At 42.5% G+C, this 23,047-nt stretch overlaps 1 protein-coding gene across 9 annotated transcripts in view; it reads right to left on the bottom strand.

Moving 5' to 3' along the window:
• Positions 1–19,619, bottom strand: part of HHAT (hedgehog acyltransferase) — a 311,133-nt gene extending 291,514 nt beyond the window's left edge. For 2 of the 9 annotated variants that reach the window (XM_038397621.2, XM_038397617.2), the window contains exons 1-3: positions 19,485–19,619; positions 15,255–15,398; positions 9,395–9,462 (exon numbers count right to left, since the gene is read on the bottom strand). In XM_038397621.2, the coding sequence (XP_038253549.1) occupies positions 9,395–9,462; positions 15,255–15,345 (159 nt within the window). In that variant the 5' untranslated portion in view covers positions 15,346–15,398; positions 19,485–19,619. The other 7 variants (XM_043511801.1, XM_043511802.1, XM_043511803.1 and 4 more) reach the window with 6 other exon arrangements.
• Positions 19,620–23,047: the final 3,428 nt, after the last annotated feature.

A 23,047-nucleotide genomic window follows, 5' to 3' on the forward strand; every position in this document is an offset into this window, starting at 1 on the left:
CCTGAGACATGCTCATATTACTGATCATAGTGTTTCTTGCTGAATTCACGAGCTTCAACAGGACTACTCAGGGTAGTAAGCACTATATGCTCATACTAAGTGAAGAAAGAGAATTTCATAAGGTAGCACAAAGAAAAATCTACACAAGCTTCTACCCAGACCAAGAAGTGTGCATTCAAAATTTTCAATAAACAAAGTTAATATGATTCTAAATAAACTGCAAAACTTCCACTATAAGGCTCATCAACCACAAAACATTGCAGCAGATCATAGTGACTGTTTTCAGGGATACTCCTGGAATGGCAGTACAAATCACACCAGGATAAACTCCAGATCAATTGCCTGAAGCAAAATCCCACTCAAGCTTTTAGCTTCAAAAAATATTACATAGCTCCTTCCCCACCCTGCAATTTGTTATCCCCGATATTCCAGTCTCTCCTCCAACTTTTCCACCAGCCAGTCAACTAGAGCCAATTCTAATACTTCAGGAGGGTGGTGAAGCACTGGAATGGGTTACCTAGAAAGGTGGTGGAATCTCCTTCCTTAGAGGTTTTAAAGGTCAGGCTTGACAAAGCCCTGGCTGGGATGATTTAGTGGGGGATTGGTCCAGCTTTAAGCAGGGGGTTGGACTAGATGACCTCCTGAGGTCCCTTCCAACCCTAATATTCTATGATTCTGTAATTCTATGATTAACTTTTCAAGGAAGACAGGCTCATTCTTTTTCTACCTGAACGTTTTGAATTAGCTATTTGAGACCCAGTCCAGCAAGCCATCCCTTTAATTCAGTCTGAAGCAAATATGAGGTCCAGGCTTGAATGGGCCCGTAAAACTGGAGTACTGCCAGAGACGCAATTGAAAACTGCTAGTATTCCAGAATCACAGCCTAGTGAGGCTCCTATTTTGAATGACCTGCCCTCAGGGTAGGGCTCTCTGTTCTGCCACATTTTGTATCATTACCAGCTTTTGAAGAACATATGTGTAAAAGCCACTCTAAATATCACATCTCCCCCCACCTGTCTAGACCACACATATTTAAAAGACAAAGCCATTTCAATAATGGGAAAAAACATAGCCTACATCAGGGGTTCTCAGACTTTTTCTTTCTGAGGCCCCCCACAACATGCTATAAAAACTCTAGGGCCCAGCGGGGAGAGGGGAGCGCTCAGGCACAGATGTAGTTTGATTTCTATTTTGGGTGGGCAGGAGCCAGCGGGGCTCAAGCCAGCTCCACACAGTGGGGTCTGGGGAAGAAGCGCCACCTCCACCCCCTGACTCACCTCAGCAGGCCACCCAGCTTGTCTGGATTGTGGGGGAGGCAACCAAACATTATAACTCAAACGGTGGGGGGCTCAACTCAAAAAGTTTGAAAAAACTTTGAAACCTGCCCCACCTATTCCCTCCTCAGGGAGAACTTCAGAGAGGCTAATATAGATGGGGCAGCCTGCCATGGGGTCAGCCTCCCGCAGCAGAACAGGCAGGCCTCCCTCTGGTTTCCCTCCTTCCGAGTCCCCAGTAACTCTGCACAAGCTTCCTTGCCTCAGTAACACTCCTCCTGGGATCCAGTTTATCAGAAAACCAGTCTGAATGGTCCAGGACAGAAGTCCCAAAACATAGTCCATTTATCACCCCAACACATGCAGTCCTTAAAATCCCAAGATATCTAGTCCCTCAATGTCTCTCATGCTACGCTCCATCTTCTGTCTCACCTGGACTCTCTGGTGGTCCTCTCTTGTCCTTCTGCCAGCCCTTCCAGCTGGAATGCAACCCTGCTCTTCTCAGCAGGAACCCCCACAGCCTCACTGCTGGGAGCTCATCCTCTCCAGGGGAGCATCCCTCACTTCCTCTGGTCTTTTAACCTTTTTGCTCCAGAGAGACCAAGAGGTAGGCCTTTCCACTGTTCCCCTGACTCCAGCCCTCTCTGTCCTTCATCAGCTTCAATGTCAGCAGGCAACTCCCTCTGCTGCTGTCTGGCCTTCAGCCCTCTTCAGCCCTGGCTCTCAGGCAAGGGAAGGTCAGACAGCAAACCCCTCTGCTGCTGTTCTACCTACAGCCTTCCACCAGGAACCACCTACAGCTTCCTTAAGAGACCTCCTACAGTCTCCTCGTCTCAGGCAGCTCTCACCTGCTCTATGGCCCAGGTGCCATTTTTTAAGCCCAAGTGGGGTCAGTGAACCAGTCACTATTAAGAGACCCACTGTCACCCTCTGACAGAGCCAAGCAATGTTTGAAAGAGCTTGTTTTGCAGATAGCCTTATTTCAGCTTTAGGTTCATTTTCCAGGGAACATCTATTAAATATAAGATTCTCTGAAGAAATTTGTTTCAACACACCGCGCAATCCTTTCTGCTAGTCCAGTGGTTTTCAATCTTTTTTCATTTGCGGACCATTAAAAAATTTCAAATGGAGGTGCAGACCCCTTTGGAAATCTTAGACATAGTCGGTGGACCACCAGGGTCTGTGGACCATAGGTTGAAAACCAATGTACTAGAAGTAGTCCTGCCAGAAATCTCTTCACACAACTAGTGTTTAAGATTTCCAGCTCTTTCACTGACTAAGGGTAACAATTTTAAGTCACAAATACAAAATTCATAAAAATTCATTTTGAACAGATTGAGACTTGGGCTAGGTGCATGCACAGAGGAGTAAGAACCCACCTTACATTGTTAAGTGGGTTACCCTACACTTGGGTCCAGGCACACAGGATTAAGCTATGTTCTTGCTTACTCCCTCTCTGGAGCAGCTGGGCAGGGAGGGATAGAGGAATGGTCAGAGTCTGGGCTTCCTCCCACTACTCCCTGGCCTGTACAGATATCTATCTAAGGTTCTTATATGACCTCCATCACAATAGTACGGGAGCACCTCAGAATCTTTAATATATTTATTCTCACAACACCCCAGGAGGTAAGGTAATGAAATGTTAACATCCCCATTTTACAGGTGGGAAACCAAGCTCAGAGAGATCAAGTGACTTGCCCAAGGTCACGCAGGAAGTCTGTGGTGGAGAAAGGACTTGACCCAAGATCTCCCCACTTGTCAGCTAGTGTCCTAATCACTGGACCATCCTTTCTCTCTGTTTAGCCAGTGAGGCCCTGATCCTGCAATCAGTTCCACACGGGCAGAGCCAAAACAATGTGCTGAGCCCTGTTGAGTTCAGTGAGGCTCCATGGAAGCACACAGGTCCACATGCAAAGAACTGTTTGCAAGACTGAGACCATAGTCCCCAATCTCACAAAAACTTAGCCATGTGATTTACTTCATGCCCTATGAGCAGTTCCACTGAATAGTCAATGGGATCAGGGCCAGAGTTAGTTTCTTCTGTTGTGTGTGTGGGTCACAGAAACAGGGGAAAGAAAGTCATCCAAAATAATAGGAAAATGTGAGCATAAAAGCCACAGTAACAGACTGGGGCACTGAGGTGCAGGTACAGTACCTCAAACTACTTTTTTTTTTTTAGACTGCCTCGTTTTTAAGTTACAGGTGTCCCTTTGAGCTTTTTCTTGCCTATTAGTTGAGAATTGTCCTGAATACTAACACTGAGTACATCCTCAATGCTCCCAGTCTCTACTGATTCAAAGCTGACACACTCAAATCTCTTACAGATCTCTGGTCTTGCTCCTGGCCCGGTTCCCCCATAGGAACAGAATGCAAAGTATAATCACCTTTATTTCTTGACATTAAAAAAATATTCTTGGTCTATTCTTAACTAATACTGTGATTTCACTGTGAATTATTATTCTATTTCTGCTGACCTTTGAAAAAGTAGAAATAGATTTATTTCCATGCGCTGTTAAGTTCAAACTGGGGAATCAACTGCTTTTATACTGCTTCTCTGGGAGTTAATAAGAGACTTGCATTTATATGTTTTAATTTACAATTGCAGCTTTCTGTGAAGATAAAAATTTGTATTCTGCAGCTGTGGCTACAATGGCCTCTGGTTTTTTGTTGTATTGTGTCAAGTTCTTAACATGTCAGGTAAGAAATCTAACCAGGAGAAAGGAACAGAAACAACGTTAGCAGATAAAAACACAAGCTCTTCATGTTAATAAGACCAACTAACATATCCCCTTAAACTTTACACCTTCTAGTCTCTGGGTCCTAATCTCATTTATTTACTCTTAGTTCCTATATGATTGGAGGAGTCAGAATTTTTGCCCTTTCAGCATCTTAAATGAACATCAGCATGAGGATGCATAGAAGGGTCTTGTTAAAGGTGTATTTTATTACAGTTCTGTATATGGACTTGAGAGTCAACTCCACTTTACAGATAATGAGGTCTTGACCTAAACACAAATGCACAATTTGCATTAAAAACCAATAACAAGAAACAAACACAAAAATTGGGGGAAATGAAACAGGAAAACTTCTTTGGAGCAGCAAAAACAACAGGAATAAGGGCATCTCTTCTCTTTTCTGTAACCCCTATGGAAGAGATGTGTCTACAGCCAGGTCCACACTACAAAGTGTTGTCAGAATGGCTAGGTCAGTCATTGGTGTGGAACAAACAACACCCGATAGCCAACACAGCTATGCTAGCAAAATCCCCAGCATAGACACAATTATGCCGGCAGAAGAATGCGTCTGTAGGCATAGCTAGTGTCATTCAGAGAGATAGCATTACTGTACAGAAAAACTTCTTCTGTCAGCATAAACTGCATCTACACTAGGGGGCTCTGCTGGTATAACTGTATCATTATAGCTTTATCGTCAAAGCCCATGTCACGTAGACAAGGTCTACATGTCTCTGTTCCTAAAAGCCAAATCCTGAACCCTCTCCCATACCCACAGCATGGAGGACTCTAAACACCGTGGAATGTTAAATAGTCAGTATAATACATACATAACCTATAGATCACGCTACAATCACATATAGCTTCTTCTGCAGAAACAAACGTCTTATGCTGATGTAAACAGCACGAATCAGAGGAAGAATCCCTGCAGTGACAGACTGTGTTGGAGTTCCCAAAGAGACCAGAGCATGGAGAAGACAGCAAAAGCTGGCACATGCCATTAATGAAGGACTAATTTTGTAATATACAGATGCTCCTAATTCAGAAACGAATACTGCAATGCACTCTACTTGAAACAATGCAGAAACTGAAACTGGTGCTGAATATGGCAGCTCATTTGTTAAGCAGCGCATCTGGCTGGGAGCACATGACACAAGTGCTCTGGAGTCTGCTAGCTGCCTATTGGTCTCCAGGTGTAGTTCAAGGTGTTGGCCTTCACCTATAGAGCTCTAAATGGCCTGGAACCAGTCCACATGAGGTATTTCCAGTAGAGATAAGGAGGTTTTAGTACCGTTATACAAGGCCCTGGTGAGACCTCATCTGGAATACTGTATGCAGTTCTGGTCTCCCATGTTTAAGAGGGATCAATTCAAACTGGAACAGGTACAGAGAAGGGCTACTAGGATGATCTGAGGAACGGAAAACTTGTCTTATGAAAGGAGACTCAATGAGCTTGGCTTGTTTAGCCTAACTAAAAGAAGGCTGAGGGGAGATATGATTGCTCTCTATAAATATATCAGAGGGATAAATACAGGAGAGGGAGAGGAATTATTTAAGCTCAGTACCAATGTGGACACAAGAACAAATGGATATAAACTGGTCATTGGGAAGTTTAGACTTGAAATTAGACGAAGGTTTCTAACCATCAGAGGAGTGAACTTTTGGAATAGCCTTCCAAGGGAAGCAGTGGGGGCAAAGATCTATCTGGCTTTAAGATTAAACTTGATAAGTTTATGGAGGAGATGGTATGAAGGGATAACATGATTTTAGTAATTAATTGATCTTTAAATATTCATGGTAAATAGGCTTAATGGCCTGTGATGGGATGCTAGATGGGGTGGGATCTGAGTTACCCAGCAAAGAATTTTCTGTAGTATCTGGCTGGTGAATCTTGCCCATATGCTCAGGGTTTAGCTGATTGCCATATTTGGGGTCGGGAAGGAATTTTCCTCCAGGGCAGATGGGAAGAGGCCCTGGAGGTGTTTCGCCTTCCTCTGCAGCATGGGGCACACGTCACTTGCTGGAGGATTCTCTGCTCCTTGAAGTCTTTAAACCACGATTTGAGGACTTCAATAGCTCAGACATAGGTGAGAGGTTTTTCGCAGGAGTGGGTGGGTGAGATTCTGTGGCCTGCATTGTGCAGGAGGTTGGACTAGATGATCATAATGGTCCCTTCTGACCTTAGTATCTACGAATCACCTCTCTCCCTGTACCATACCGGCATAGCTATGGTCAGCCGGGACACTCAAGCTGGATCCACCTCATTATAAAAGAGAAGGAGCTGCTGGTCAAGACTGTGGATCTTGCTCCCCATTTGAAACAAAGCAGTATGGAGTTGAAACCTTCTGGGCACAATGCAAAAACCATTTGTTTGACAGGTTCTGGGGGAAGATTGAGAACATGTTCATGGCAGGAGAAGAGGAGGTGTAAGGGGCTCTTCTGTTCCTTTAATTTATGGGCTGGCTAAATTAATCTGATACCTGTGTACAAGTATTTCATGATGCTGGGTGCTCAGTACTGCGTTACTCTAAGCGTTATGACACCTGCAGCTTTTGTCTGAACATTTATTGTCATTTAAATCTGAAGAAATAATAAAGCACTCCTTGCAGAAGGTGAGCATGAGGTCTATGGACCACGTAAGCCCTTGGCACAGGGTGATTTCACCCAAAGGCAATATTAACTTGACTCTACCGATCTTTGAGAGCAGTATATTAAACATGAAGTGCGGACGAGAGTATGAGGACCACTGTGCAATGAGGGTGTGGCCACGAATAGGTCAGGTCCAACCTTTAGGATCTGCATTTTTTAAAGGGGGTTGAGAAGCCCTAATATTAACAGAAATGTTTTCAGATTTTTAAATACTTTGTTCCTAGTTGGTAATTCAGGCAGCTTCCTCATGCCATGGCACAATGGCTCACTGGCTTATCAGCCCTGTGGTTGTCACACAGACATGAAGCACCTATTATTTTCATGTGACTTTGTTCCTACTGTTAAAAAGAAAAAGGCTAATTTATGTTCAGTGATATCCCTACCTATATGCCAAACCATGTCACATGTTTACATGTGTTAAAAAAATAAACTAAACTATTAGTCAGTCAATGTAAAAAAAATTGTTACAAGTAATTTGAATTACTACATCAGCACCTGAATGCCCCAGTCTATTGCTGTGGCTTTACATTCACATATTCCTATTGTCAAAGACTATTCTCTCTCCCATTACTGGGTGAAAGATAAGCACAAACAACAGAGAAAACTAACTATGGCCCCAATCCCACAAAGATTTATGCACATGCTTAACCTTCTGCTTTTTGAATTGCTCCCACTGACTTCAATGGAATTGGTCATAGGACACAAAATAAACCAGGTGTCTAAGTTTTTGCAAGATTGGGGTCTGAGGCCTCAATCTTACAAACAGCTCTATGTGTATACACCCATGTGCCTGCACAGAGCCTCACTGAACCCAACAAGGCTCCATGCAGGCACTGGGGTCTGCTCATGTAGAACAGACTACAGGTTCAGGGCCCACCTGACTAAGAGAGGAAGGATGGTCCAGTGGTTAAGGTACTAGCCAACAAGTTGAGAGACCTGAGGTCAGGTCCCTGATCCACCACAGACTTCTTGTGTGACTTTGGGCAAGTCACTTAGCTTCACTTGGTCTCAGTGCTCCAGCTGTAAAATGGGGATAACACTTCTCTACCACACAGGGTGTTGTGAGGATAAATAAATTTCAGCTTGTTAGGTGCTCAGATACTACGGTTATGGGGGCCATGTAAGAGCCTAAGATAGACAGAACAATGTAAACAACAAGGAAACACATTTTTTTTCTCTGTCTCAGCTAAAATAATATTTGGCTTTACTTGTAATAGTAGAAAATTTTCAAAAAGAAGTGTGATTTTAAAATTAACAGTATTTCTTTAAACATTTATGCTGCAAAAATTACCACCCAGCAAGCTAGACTGAAAACCAGTGTAGGGTGACCCAGAGGCTCAAATATAAATTTAGTAAATTCATGGACAGAATTATATGATGGGACTGCCTGCAATCGCAAGGGACTGGACTTGATATCCCTTCCAGTCCCACATCCTAAAAAAAAGCCATTATCCAAACAATCAAATGACAAGCAAAAAGGAAAAGCGCTGCTGCGGGTACACAGGGAGGCCAATGTTTTTTAGAATAAACACTGACACCAGAGATTAAGTGATTCTGCTAATATGTATCAAAGGACAGCAATCAAGAGAAAAACTATAATACGAATTTCTAGATCATGTCACATCGCATCAGGTAAGCCATTTTTCCTCTTGAGGGATGGAAAAACTCGGGAGATCAAATTAATTTTTTTTTTACACTATTGATTGAGCTTGCAATTCTAAATCAGTATCCAGGACTGGCAAATATCTCCTTTTGCAAATGTTTTGTGTATTCCATGCCTACCACTGAAAATGAAGTTGGAGAGGCAGGGAATGGAGAGGAAAAAGTGTGCTAGTAATGGACCACTTTTAACTTATTTATTTTGATTAAAAACACTGGGCCAGAATTCCTTCCCTCCCACCGTGAAACCTGTAGGAAGAGCTGAAGGGAAGGAATCCTCCTGTCACATTGGAGGATGCACTTTTCTATGTATTTTTACACATAGAAAAGGTGCTTTACATCATTTTTAGCGTTTTTTTTAATATAGTATATGTATACTTATTAGTTTCTCTCCCTCTGAGTTCTGCGTTCTTGGACTCAAAGTATTAAAGGTACCTGGCTTTACAGAGGGAGGGAGGCAAATAATAGGCTCCATAAAAATCTGAGCTACTCTTTAAAACACCTCTAAAATAACACTCAACTGAGGAGAGGGAACACATCTTACAACAACACACAATAATTCACAGAATATAATAATCCAGGGATCAGCAACTTTTGGCCTGCGGCCCACCAGGGTAAGCCCCCTGGCGGGCCGGGCCAGTTTGTTTACCTGCCGCGTCCGCAGGTTCGGCCGATCGCAGCTCCCACTGGCCACGGTTTGCCACTTCAGGCCAATGGGGGCTGCGGGAAGCGGCGCAGGCCAAGGGATGTGCTTGCCACCGCTTCCCGCAGCCCCCATTGGCCTGGAGCGGCAAACCGCAGCCAGTGGGAGCCGTGACTGGCCAAACCTGTGGACACAGCAGGTAAACAAACCGGCCCAGCTCGCCATGGGGCTTACACGTGTGGGCCGTGTGCCAAAGGTTGCCAATCCCTGTAGTAATCTGTGGCAAGTGTTCTGCCTAGGAGCAGAACATTCTTTAATACAGTAATCATAAAAGTTGGTCACAATCCACTTGAAGAAGACTTCCACTGGATTGCTAGGTATGTGAACTTACACGAAGCTTACAAACTAAAATGACCAGTAATATTCATTGACCTTACCTTTTTAAGTCCCCAAAACAGAGTATCTTTTTCCAATTCAAATTCTCTTTCAAGCTCCTCTTCATATTCTGCCAAGAATAATACCCCCATTAATAACATCTCACCAACAAAAATAAAGAGTGAATGGGCCTGCAGTGTTCGTTTTTAAACAATATGAAATTCTTTGTATCTACCTGAAAAACATACACACAGCAAGTGGGAAGAGAGGTTCTTTATGCAGGAGGAAATCAAGAAGGGTAAGGAGGGCAGAATCCACCCCCAATCTTTAGGTCTGAACAAAATAGTCACTACTGTAGTCCCTGGTCTTTGATCCTTGCACACCCCCAATTTCTGGCTGATGTATGCATACAATCATGGCCCACTGATGCTATTTCTGTCCCAACCCTGCATTTGATCCATGCAGGGCTGGCATGCAGAGTAACCCAACTTCACCATACATTCAGCATGCTGAATTTCCGTGTACTGACTGCAGTCACCCAATTCTCACACAGCAGAGCACACGGTTCTGCTGAGTTGGAGGTCTTCCACAGCCTTTCATCCTTAATGCATGTTTTATTCTATTCTAAAGAAAACAAAGCATGAAAATACATTGGTTCATGGTCTGTTTCAGTGCAGACAATCGCTTCCATGACCAAAATCTAAGCACCAGCATGATACTATGCTCACCAGTGTAGAAAAAGATGAGAGTAGGCAGGGGAAGGATTTTTTGTCTTATATAAACAAACTAAGTATCACCACAATTGATGATTTAAGATTAAATTACACATACACGTACACACACACACCCCTCCCTAAACACTATTTAAAGTAAGAACTATTCAGTCATTGGTCACAAATACCATCAGAAACCTTGTTTAAAAAAAAAAAGGTGGGGGGACATATATTCTGCAAAAAGCAGATATAACTCATGAAATATCTAGCAGGTTCAGTTGAACTATTCCCACAAGTGCATCCCAATCAAACTAACTGTCCTCAAAGCCCATTTCAGATTCTGGCTGGTGAGAGGCTGCCTCAGAAATTCAAGTGTTCAAATATGCTTAGCCTTTCACTTCAAGCTTTTTCTCAACTAAATCCCTGATGAATCACACCTCCGCTTTTCTGTGAAACTTCAGTATCTACCTCAAGTTCAAGAGAACAAAGTTTCTGCCTCTGACTTTGTGACACACAAGATAAACTGGGGTGTGAGGGGGGAGATGTAGTCTTTTCTTATCTAGGAAAACTTCCCTCTTAACTCTAAGTATCAGGGGGTAGCCATATTAGTCTGTATCCACAAAAACAACAAGGAGTCCAGTGGCACCTCAAAGGCTAACAGATATATTTGAGCATAAGCTTTCGTGGGTAAAAACCTCACTTCTTCAGATGCAACTCTAAGGCCCTCCTAATCCAGTACTACTGGGTACAGAACACCTATGAAGATACTTTTACAGGTTGTACTGTGAAATGGGAGCAAGCTTCTGTAGAAGCAACATTGGAAATGTGCTGTTCCAGAGGTATACACAAAACCTGTGTTCCTATAACGATAATGCTTAGTATTTAGACAGCATTTTAGATGTTCAAAGCACTGCAGACACATGAAGGTCTTAATTAATCAGTTCTTGCAACAGCCCCCTTATTTACAGATAGGAAGACAGACAGAAAAGTGACAGAACCTCAAAGCTACAGACATGTAAGTGAAAGAAGCAGGATTAGAACTGTAGCCACTCTAGTGAAACACATCAGCTTCCATTTGTTAAATCAATTTAATTAACTGATGAGACCTACAGTGTTGAGAGCATTCTCTTCAAACAGCTTCTCTATGATCTTCAGTGGTTTCTATTTCACCTTTAATTACATCATATTCAGACTCCTAGAGAAACCATGACAGAATAGATTATCTTCTTCCAAAACTGCAATTACGGTCAAAAGTTACATTGCCCACTACTTGGCCATTAACTGTGCACACAGCTGGCCTGTGTATCTGTGTGATCTTCTCATTGTTATCCTTCTTCTTCCCCCTATTGTTTGTTGCATCTACTTGTTACATCTTGTCTTAATTTATACCCTGATCCTCCCAACTGCTCCAAGCAGGTGAACTCTTGTGCCTTTACAGAGCCTCTAACCAATAAAGCTTTGTGCGCAGGCAGGGGTCCACTCACACAGAACAGCTTGCAGGGCAAGGGCATTAGACCGTGAGCTGTTCAGAGCAGGGATCTCATCTTCCTGTGTGTTTCACAGTCGGATGCTGATTGGGGCTCCGGGTGATACCATAATAGAAATAATAAATTAGAATAATAATTAAACAGAAAGTAAAGATTAATTGGTACTGTAGCAATTCACAAAGCAAGTCCTGGTCTACCTGAAGTTAATAAAGAGGCAACAAAAACACTCAACATAATATTAGCAAACAGTAGACAAAACAGCCGTCCATGGGGCACATTCTGAATGCAATAGCGAAGGATTTAATTAAGTCTTGGCTAGTTTTCACTATCTTTCCATACAAAAGATTTTGGTGCTAGAAATTATAATCGAAAATGAATTCTAATGCTATGATATAGGTTGGGTTTATTTTACTAATTATAAAATGTAAAGCATATACTGGTCTTCATTTTCAGTTTTTTAAAGCCTGTTTGATATCTCCCTCTAGTGGGAAAAATAAGACACAAGACTTTTATATGACAGTGCAATAAAAATAATGATGATGATCTTGTAAGCCTTTTCAGAGAACATATCATGAAGAATCAGGTTTTTTTAAAGTGCTTCGGTTACCATCTTGATCTACCACCTTACCATCAACTAGATCCTGCACACTCTTACACACAAGCTTCACCTTACTCATGTGAGTAGTCCCATTGATATCAGTGGAACTACTCTGATGAACAACATTAAGCACAGGAGCAAATTTGCAAGATTGAGGCCTTACTTAGCATAAAATGCATGACTAATTAAAATGAAGTATCATTCAAGATTTATTTCTCTATAGCTATTTCCTCTAACCAGGAGTTACTTTTTAACCTTTTAATTGTAAATTTGTTTACATTAAAATACCCAAAATAAAGGAGCCAAATCATATTTATTATAACTAAATGTTAAAACTGTACCCATCACTTGTCTCTGAGTGCACATACAACTCTAGATAATAGAAAGGCAACATAAAGATAGCTAAAAAATAAATTTCCCTAATAATATATAAGTACATCTTTCTCAAGTGCTCATATAAAAGCTTTCATATAGACACTGAAAGTTAACAGAAGACATTAATTACTGGGTTCACTATCCTCTGCTGAAAAAACCCACTCACCCTTCCCAAGATATTTAAACCTTAAGGATTCTTTAGTTTCACTAACATAAAGAAGCAGGAGTAAGGAAACTGACCACTCTCCTATCTACCAGGGAGGCTGAGACTCCAGGAGTTTTTAGATTAAAATCCCTCGTTCTAGTTTCATGAAGTGGTTTACAAAACTGATCAGAGAAGAAAAATGACTAAAAATGAGCTCATTACTGTCAGTTGGTGATTTCCCCTGCACACAACAGAATTTAAAGCATTATTCCGCTCTGACATAAAATGGTTTGAATTTTAAATTGGAAAAAACAAGTACATCAACGAACAAAAAGAAATCACACACTTCATGCATGCATCAAGGGGTTGATGAAGCAAATGGATAACGGGGTTTCCTAAATACAAAAATCCCTGTGAAAAAACAGTAATAGCAGCAATACTGCAATCTATCAAATCTATTTCGTTAGTTCCAGCAATTCATAAAGAAACCTCAACTCACTCTTCATGCAACTGGATACATTGTGGAAGACTTGAAAAATGTTTCCTTGTTCAGAAGCAAGTAGGTGAGTATGGCTGTGAATGAATATTATTCAAAGGGTAGAGCATGTCAGATGACGCATTCCTGAACATCAAACCCAGAAAGGGCAATAACAAACTTATGGGCAATGGAACATTTTATGCCAGTTCAAACTGCGATTCCCACAAAGTCCATTGCATTTTTGCAGCTCAGTTAAGGATAATAGTAAAGGGAGCAGGTGGTTTAACATCAGCATGGACTTGTAACAGAGCTGTTTGTGTGCAAATAACATGATTTAAAGGCCACTATATCCTTTAAATGCCTTCCTTATCCCTTTCACAGGTCAGAGGTCATCTGAGGAGCTTTCGCCTTCAACCAGTCTTTCCTGGAGCTGAGGACTGGAGGTCTCTCTCCTCTCTGGTTTGCCACCAATTGTACTATGCTCTCGCCTTTTAAGCGCCTCTCTCATCTTTCAGCATTATGGCAGGGTGGAGCTAACTGAACTACCACTAGCTTGTTAGCCTTGAGTTGCTCAGAATGTGATTTGTATACCCCCATCACAATGGGAAATATGGACAGTTGAGTTGGCAGGAACAACAGCGAATGAAGAATTAATTATAGACAAAAGGCCTCAATCTGCAAAGATAACGATCCTGCAAAGACTTAAGTACATGGTCAATTTTACACACTATGAGTAGTCCCACTGACTTCAGTTGAACTATTCCAACAGAACGACTCACAATGTGCAAAGTTAAGCACATTCTTAAATGTTTTCCTGGACTGGGGTACAGACAGGCATGTGTGAAAGACATTGGCATTGATTTTACAACACACTGTGCAATATTTCAGGCTAATAGTTAGTAAAGATATAAGGAGAGAGATGACAATGAAGTTACAGAAGAAACAGAAGCATTCCTGAAATATTCTATTCTGGCATTTTGAGAGGGAGAAAGTTCCGCAGCTGCAGTTTTTATTGTATTGTAGGAAAAAAAGGATCATTAAAAAGTCCTACGCAAACGTTGTTTCAGACTATTATATACAGCAACGTTTGTGGCATGTGTGCCCAGCGTTAAATGATTGATGCCTCTCAACTCCAGCACAGAAGCTGTTATAGCAATTCCTTTTGGTATACATAACTCACAGATCTATATGGGCTAGCTGTCAACTAGCTACTCCTAGGAACTACTCCTTCCCAGGCATGGAACAGTTTGCCCCTCAAGTATGAAACACTGACAGAAGAACACCGTTAATTTGAGGGATTACTCTAAAAGCAGGACATTTTATGAGAGAAAAATATAATCCCCTTTCCTCACTAATTCTGCAACTTTTGAATTAGGTTGGGCAACTCTCACTAGGAAGCATTTACTCACATGACCTCAGCAGGCTTCCGATCAGGTCCAATGAGCACAAGTGTTTACAAAACTGAAGACTGAATGATTTGCCCAAAGCCACAGGAATAAAGTGTCAGAGAGCATAACTCAAAAGCTCCTGGATTTTAGTCCTGCGCCCAGACCACTCCTGTCTCTCACAATTTTAATATGGGTCCTGATCTTGCAAATACCTGTGCATGTGCTAAGCTTTAAGCACATCTATAGACCCATTGATTTTAACGAGACTACTCACAGGCTTAAAGTTAAAAACTTGTGTAAGTATGCAGAAGATCAGGGCCTTATTTCTTAGATGAAATCACTACAAAATTATAAAGAAAAAACATTTATTCCCATACATAGCATATTTATAATTTAATTTATTAAAGGCAATATATATATTAATGGCAAGTGTCAAGATGCCCCTTTCCAACTGTCCTCCAAATACCATAAACACCAGCTCTGAATAAGCTTTGACAAAAGACTCCTTGCACAGCTTGCCCCCTCCTGCTATTTTTTATTTGTATACTGTTGGTTCTCAGCTAGAGAGAGGATATAGATACCTTCAGTTCAAAAGTCTCAGAGGGCAATGCTGCTGGAGCCTGCCTGGAAAATAAACTAATGCATTAAATAAAGCTAGCCAATAACTGACTAGCATGAACCTCAAAGGCAAGAAGCAATACAAAAAAAAAAATGAACATAGCAGCCTTACAGACTTACCTCTGGAGACTTTGTGTACCTCATAGAAGGAATAAAAGTGGAAGCCCAATGAAAAAAGCAGGTAAAGAAACATTTCCCATAGTGGCAGCATTACTACTTGCAACGTAAGTTTCTCTGGTCTCCAGATGATGTCCTTGTTAATGTCTAAAAAACAGTAAACAAAATTATACAAAATAGTTCAGTATGGTGTGTATTTAATAGCAACAACCAGGGACATAATGCAATAAAGACATGTATTTTTTGGTGACCAAGTGACATACTCTGCAGTTTTCTGAATCCTTGCGCCGTTTTATATTCAGTATGAGAAAATGGCAGGGGACACCCACGAATCCAAAATGCAAGTTTGGAAGTCCTTTCTTCTGGTCAAGTCCTCACTCACATGCTACCTGTTGGGAGTGGATGAGCCTTTCCAGAGTAACTATTCTGGGGCTTCAAGCTGAAACTTACAAAGGCTCTCAGTGTTCTGGCCACTTGCTTTCAAAGTAACAACATATCTAACAAAGTTTATTTTTAATGCTGCTTCATTTTTGTTTTTGTTTTTTTTTTTTTTGCTTTTCAAAAGGATTAATGTGGGAAGTAACTATCAGTCATTGCCTTTCTATACAAAACAGGCCAATGTATGGTGTTTTAATGTACAACATAAAAAAAATAAAATATTTAAATCTTACTTGGAATTCAATCAAATACAGGAATCCATCAACTAAATTCCATACCAGAAGTATGCCATATAAAACAAGAACGGATTTGAGTGATAAGAGTAATCATATGATATTTTTAGGACCCTGAAGTTTAAAAAAATCCATTCATACATAGGAAGACCTATGCCATGATCAGGGCTCCACCCACACATGATCTTGCAGGATCAGGGGGTTCCGAATTCTTTAAAAGAATATGTTCACTATTTAATACTCTGAGCACAAAGCCTTAAAATGTATTGTATAGTAACAGTACTTCAAAACAGCTCTATGTAAAATCAGATCACAGCACAGTGCTCTGCTGTGTAATGGGTATATTGCTTCTATCACATTCTGAGGTGGAATTTAATAAAGGGCATTTTCTCTTTTCAAGGGCCAAATACAATAAAAGTATATCCAACATCTGTGTTGCAACAGCCTTCAGACAGAATAAGAAGATTTCTGCAGTGTGGATGCTGAACCTACCTTTTATTGTATCCCACCTATATTTATCGATTACATAGTTAGTGGTACCTTTTTCAAACTTTTCGATGTTTCAAAATTCAGAATAGTTTTCACGTGGCTAAGACACTCTCAGCTGAAAACACTGGACTATCATAAATCCAGTCTGATATACTGTGATCTGAAGTACCTATAAGGTAATTATCAATCCCTCTTTGGATTTTTTGGGGTACAGTTCTCTGTTTTCTGAGCTAAGACTGCTACATTTGACAACATTTTTTTGCTTTTAAATATATTTCTTAAAGTCATAAAAGTCTCATTCTCATTCTCTAAAGAAGCGTCTCAAACTTCTTCATCTTCCTCCCAACTGCTTGAGTCTCAGAGTGTTTCATTCTGTAGACACCAAGAACAACACTGCAGGCCTGCAACTCTTAGACATTGGAGGGCTGAAGGCTTGATCCAAAGCTCACTGAAGTCAATGGCAATATTCCAATTGATGTTAAACCAGGTCCTGAAAGAGAACCTCATTCAGATTACTACAACTGATCGTTTGAAGAATCACTTTAGCTCAATATTTAAATCAATTGCTTTTTAAAGTTCTCCCAGAGCAAATCCCAACAGATCAGACTGCTCAAATCAATGCCCAGTTTGCTGTTCACACCCACTTTGTAATGAGGCTTTTTAGTAAACCCTTGCTGAAACAGCACATGTAGCCTTCTCAATATCGAGTAAGAGTCCTAGGCTTCAGTAAGCTTATGCAAGAAAATCCAGTGTGGACTGAAGGTCATTCTCAGTGTGCGTGAAGATAACACAATCATCAGCACACTGAAGATCAGTAATGGACACCCTGAAGACTTTAGACTTTGAGCGGAGACATCGAAGATTAAAGAGCTGCCCATCCGTTCTGTGTTGAATGTCAACTCCACTGGGGAGGTGATCTTTAAGAGGACCAAAATGACTGATCACTAGATGGAAAACTGGGCCGGGGCCATAACATATCCCTGCTTAACCCCAGTTTTGATGATGAAAGGTTCTGTCTCGAGGCCATTACAGAAAACCGTGGCAGTCACCTGATCATGGAGAAGCTTTAGGACCTTAATAAATTTTGGAGGGCAGCCAAATCTAGTTAGCACCTTCCACAGGGCTTTGCAATTGACAGAGTCAGTGACCTTTGTCAAATCGATGAAAAACCATGTACAGGTCCTGATTTTGCTCCCGAGACTTTTCCTGGATTTGGCAGGCAGTGTTGTGTCGATTGTCCCATGGATGGTCTAAAACCACACTGAGATTCCAGCAATATTTCCTCCGCAAGGGGAAGTAATTGGTTTAAGAGGATACGGACAAGAATTTCTCCCGTTGTAGATAGCAAGGCAATGCCTCATTAGTTTCCACACTCTAACTTATCTCCTTTCTTAAAGATTGTAACAGTGTTAGCGTTTCTCAGGTCTTCTGGAATCTTCTCATTATACCAGATATGAAGAAAAAGTTTGTGGAGCTTCCCTACCAGTTCTTCACCTCCAAACTTGTAGACTTCAGCTGGTATACCATCTGGCTCTGCTGCCTTGTTGTTCTTAGTTTGCCTAATGGTGCGTGTTCAGATGGAAGGAGCACTTTGAGTTACTCCTAAACTGTGACTCAACCGTCTCTGATGCCACTATCGAATCTATACCTCAGCGACATGAAAGAGAATCTCTTGCTGACCCCCTGATCCTCGAAGAAGTAACACGAGCCGTTCAAATGAGGCATATGATAAGCCTTTGCAGGACTGGGGCCTTAATTTGTTACAACTTTAAAAGCTATTCTCTTTTGGTTTAAAACAAAACTCTGGATACAAAGAAGGGCTAACACAAGCAAAATTTAAGTTGCGAAGACTCCACAAACTTTTGGTAAATAATCTGAAGACTAAGCATGATTCACTGCAGAACTCCTCATACAACTTTGAATAATGAATAAATCTGAGAAATTTTCAGTCTGTTCAAAAACAATTTGGGAGGGAGACAAAATTCATTACAATTTTACTTTGTGAATTATTTGTTCAACTTGATGTATAGCACCTTGACTGATCAGTCAATGACTTAATTGCTTTGAATTCAGTGTTTAGCAACAACAGACTCCCAGCAATACTTTTTGAAAGCAGAGCCCATACAGGACCTGATCCAAAGCCCATTGAAATCAAGGGAATGACCCCGTTCACTTCCATGAGCTCTAGATCAGCACCCTGGTTCATCTGCTATGTTCCAAAGGCAAAAATAGAGAAATAAAAATTCCATTACCCTGGTGAGGAGCAAAGTGGAAAATCCCAAATCAACACAGATCTCATAGTCAAAAGCATCTGCATGAATCAGGGATAAAAAGTCGTTCCAGGCACAATGAGTTTAGCAGTAGTCAGAGAGGAAGATGAACTCCATCAGAGAAAGGAATAACAGTTTAATGTTTCAAGCTTTTCCCCAAAATGTATCTGCAGAGATTCCCCTTCTGACGGGCACTGCAGCACACAGGTGCACTCGGCTAGATAAAGCCAACCCTATGCATAGGCGCTATTGCTTTGTAGCTGTGCACAACTAGCAAATCTTGCTCTTCTGAGATTCATTCACCTTCCCCTTGTGATTAACATTAAAACACTTTCCTAAAGGCCTTCCTCCTGCTACTTATGGGATCCCGCCCCTTCGGCTCTGTGCATTTCAGTGGGGCAACATAGGAAATCCCCCTCCTCGTTATTTTCTCTCCCTCTCCCTCTCCAGAGGGACAGTTTGAGAGCAGGGGCCGCAGTCCTTGCCCAGGCAACACTGGGGGAACCATTCACGGGGGTGGGGGGAGGGCAAAGGTGCAGGCTGCGATCAGACCTTTGTTCCTTTTCTGCATCCAGCCCCCCCCCCCGTGCCCTTTCCAGGTCTGGGCACTGATGCGTCCCGGGGGCTCACCCCGCAATGCGCTCCCCGGCAGGGACTCGCCTTAGCCGCTGCCCACCCGCCTCGAGGGGCCGCGGAGAGCTGCTGCTGCCGCCACTACTGCCCGGGCGCCTCCGCGCTTGGCAAACCCGCCGCCACCTCCTTCCCCCGGCCCGGCGGCGGGGCGGAACAAAGGCGGCACCGACCTTAGAAAGCCCGCGCTCCCCGGCTCCCGGCACGGAGCCAGCCACGCCCCGCCGCTTCCGGCCTCGGCCTGCGCCGCCAAACCCGGCCCGGGCCCGCCCGCGGGGCAGCCGCTCCGCCTCCGGCTCCCGGCGCGCCCGCCCGCGCTGTGAGGCAGCGGGACTGCCGCGGGTGGCCCCGGGCTGAATGCCAAGTGCGGGTATTTGATGCCCGGGGGGGGCCGCTCCTCCTCCTCCTCCCCCCCTCGCCAAGCCAGTCCTGTCCTGCCTCCGGGCAGCGCTAGCAAAAGGACCTGGAGCTCCTCCCTCACCAGGGAGGCCCAGGCCACCCTGTCCCCTGTGTTCAGCCCGGGCGGGCACCATGGCCCCTCCCCCACACGCTGAAATCCCCAGTCAGGCCCCAAACAACCCCCCTGGCTTCTTAAAAAATAATACAGGTTGGGTTCTTTTTCTTGACCCTCCGGTTTTTGGAGCCTCCAGGGGGCACATTTCCAAGCTTTTCCGTGCAGCCATGAGGTCTAGAACGCTTTGCCATAAGTGAGAGCCAACAGGCAAGTGGCTGCTGAGTCACATGAGTCCTGGAGCTGGAGATTTAAGAAAACAACAAATATCACAAGACTTGGAATAAAAGGAGCTGATAATAGTGGGGCTTGACTAGCATTGCTTTCTTTGTCTCTGGCTCTAGATAGAGGGCAAAATCCTCATTCCATTGAAGCCAATGGGAATTTTGCCTTCACAGGGCCAGGGTGTCGCCCTACGGCCCCACACAAACTGGGAGAAACATGCTCTCTTTTCAGCAGGGAAAATGCAGAGAGTGCATCCTCCCACTGCTCCACTCTCTCTGCTGGCTTTCTGTTCATTTCCAACTCCTCATCTTTAAAGCTCTCAGTGGGCCTGTACCTAGGCCAGGCAGCTAGGCTCAGAGCATGCTGAAGGAGGCAGGGCATTCTCAACAGAGAGTTTTTTACTGCTAAACTCCTAACGGATGAGATCAGGGTAAGCCTACCTTCCCTGCCCATTTTCAGAGTTCAATGTGAAAACCAGCTTTTTTGCAGAAGCCTTACCACATTATTAGAAGCTATAGGGAAGGGGAAACACACGGACAGACAGACACACACAAGCGAGCAATATTTCAAGTTTATGCAGATGAGCTCAGGCTAGCAAGAGTGTGTGTGGGGAGGTCACTAGGGACTTACCATCTTGCATAGAGGTAAGTCCCCTTGTGATTTTAATCAATCATGTTAACTATAGAAATGAACATGTGTCTGACACAATTCTTGGTAAAAAGAGCACACCCCAAAATGGCTCACAATGGAGTCAATGACAACAGTGTCCTTGTAACAGCACCAGAGTTGCATCAGAGTTGGATTTACAGAATATTTCCACAGAGTAGTAAAGGGATTAATGGCCACGAAGGGTCAGCAGAGCCTACAGTTTTCAGACAATACCAAGCTGGAAAGGGTCCAAATTCTCTGGAGGATAGGATTAAAATTCAAAATGATCTGGACAAACTGGAGAAATGGGCTGAATAGGATGAAATTCAATAAGGACAAATGCAAAGTACTCCACTTAAGAAGGAACAATCAGTTGCAAACATACAAAATGGGAAATGACTGCCTAGGAAGGAGTACTGCAGAAAGGAATGTGGTAGCCATAGTGGCTCACAAGCCAACTATGCGTCAACAGTGTAACACTGTTGCAAAAAAAAGCAAACATTCTGGGATGTGTTAGCAGAAGTGTGCTAAGCAAGCCACAAGAAGTAATTTTTCTGCTCTACTCCATGCTGATTAGGCCCCAACTGGAGTAGTTCAGTTGTCCAGTTCTGGATGCCACATTTCAGGAAAGATGTGGACAAACTAGAGAATGTCCAGAGAAGAGCAACAAAAATGATTAAAGGTCTAAAATCATGACCTATGAGGGAAGACTGAAAAAACTGGGTTTACTTAGTCTGGAGAAGAGAAGACTCAGAGGGGACATGATAACAGTTTTCAAGTACATAAAAGGTAATTACAAGGAAGAAGGAGAAAAATTGTTCTCCTTAACCTCTGAGAATAGGACAAGAAGCAATGGTCTTAAATTACAGCAAAGGCGGTTTAGGTTGGACATTAGGAAAAACTTCCTAACTGTCGGGGTGATTAAGCACTGGAATAAATTGCCTAGTTGTGGACTCTCCATCATTGGAGATTTTTAAGAGCAGGTTAGGAAAGCCCCTATCAGGGATCGTCTAGGTAATACTTGGTCCTGCTGTGAGTGCAGGGGACTGGACCAGATGACCTCTTGTGGTCCCGTCCAGTCCTACAATTCCCCCAGTTTTTTGTTTGTATTGCAATAGTATAGGATTGCTGTAGTTAAAGATTTCAGAGTAGCAGCCGTGTTAGTCTGGAATTAGCCTACCTGCTTGTCACCATGAAAGGTTTTCCTCCTTTCCCCCCCCCCGCTGCTGGTGATGGCTTATCTTAAGTGATCACTCTCCTTACAGTGTGTATGATAAACCCATTGTTTCATGTTCTCTCTGTGTGTGTATATAAATCTCTCCTCTGTTTTTTCCACCAAATGCATCCGATGAAGTGAGCTGTAGCTCACGAAAGCTTATGCTCTAATAAATTTGTTAGACTCTAAGGTGCCACAAGTACTCCTTTTCTTTTTGTAGTTAAAGAAAAAGCCCTCTAGATGGCTGTACAATACAAGATGTGTCATGCAAAGTATTGCAGCTTAATATTGTTCATGCAGCAAGAAAGCTATAGACAGTGAAATTACATTTAACCTTTTATGAGGGGAAGACTGGAAAATCCAGGCATATATATTATAATGGTGTCAGCCACTATTTTTTATAGATAAAAGCTCACTTGCAAGTTAATTGAGTCAAACACTGACCAGCCCTGACAGTAGTCCCATCTGGAAGATTTTACTGTCTGGACTTCCAAGGTGGAAGAGATTTTTTTTTCCTATTTAACCTATTTTATATAGGGAAAACAAACCATTCGGGAATCCTAATGCATGAGCTTGTTAGACTACCTATAAACTGACTGAAGTGAGATGTTGAACATAAATGGTACTAGAAGAATTTGGTTACTTATGCAATCTTTGCAATTTAAGATGACTCCTTTCCATGAGTTACGTGTTCAGATGGTCTGCAACTGGTAAATTAGGAGGGAAAGTGGCTAGAGGGTGATGAAGAGAAGATGGTGACAAGCAAGGTAGGCTAATTCCAGCAGTTAACAAGAATAGATATTCTTGTTAACTGCTGGAATTAGCCTAGAATAGATATTCTTGTTAACTGCTGGAATTAGCCTACCTTGCTTGTCACCATGAAAGGTTTTCCTCCTTTCCACCCCCTGCTGCTGGTGATGGCTTATCTTAAGTGATCACTCTCCTTACAGTGTGTATGATAAACCCATTGTTTCATGTTCTCTGTGTGTGTGTGTATATAAATCTCTCCTCTGTTTTTTCCACCAAATGCATCCGATGAAGTGAGCTGTAGCTCACGAAAGCTTATGCTCTAATAAATTTGTTAGTCTCTAAGGTGCCACAAGTACTCCTTTAATCTTGAGAAAGTGTCCTTAATC

Source organism: Dermochelys coriacea, chromosome 3, assembly GCF_009764565.3.
Source record: "Dermochelys coriacea isolate rDerCor1 chromosome 3, rDerCor1.pri.v4, whole genome shotgun sequence".
NCBI classification, from domain to species: Eukaryota; Metazoa; Chordata; order Testudines; family Dermochelyidae; genus Dermochelys; species Dermochelys coriacea.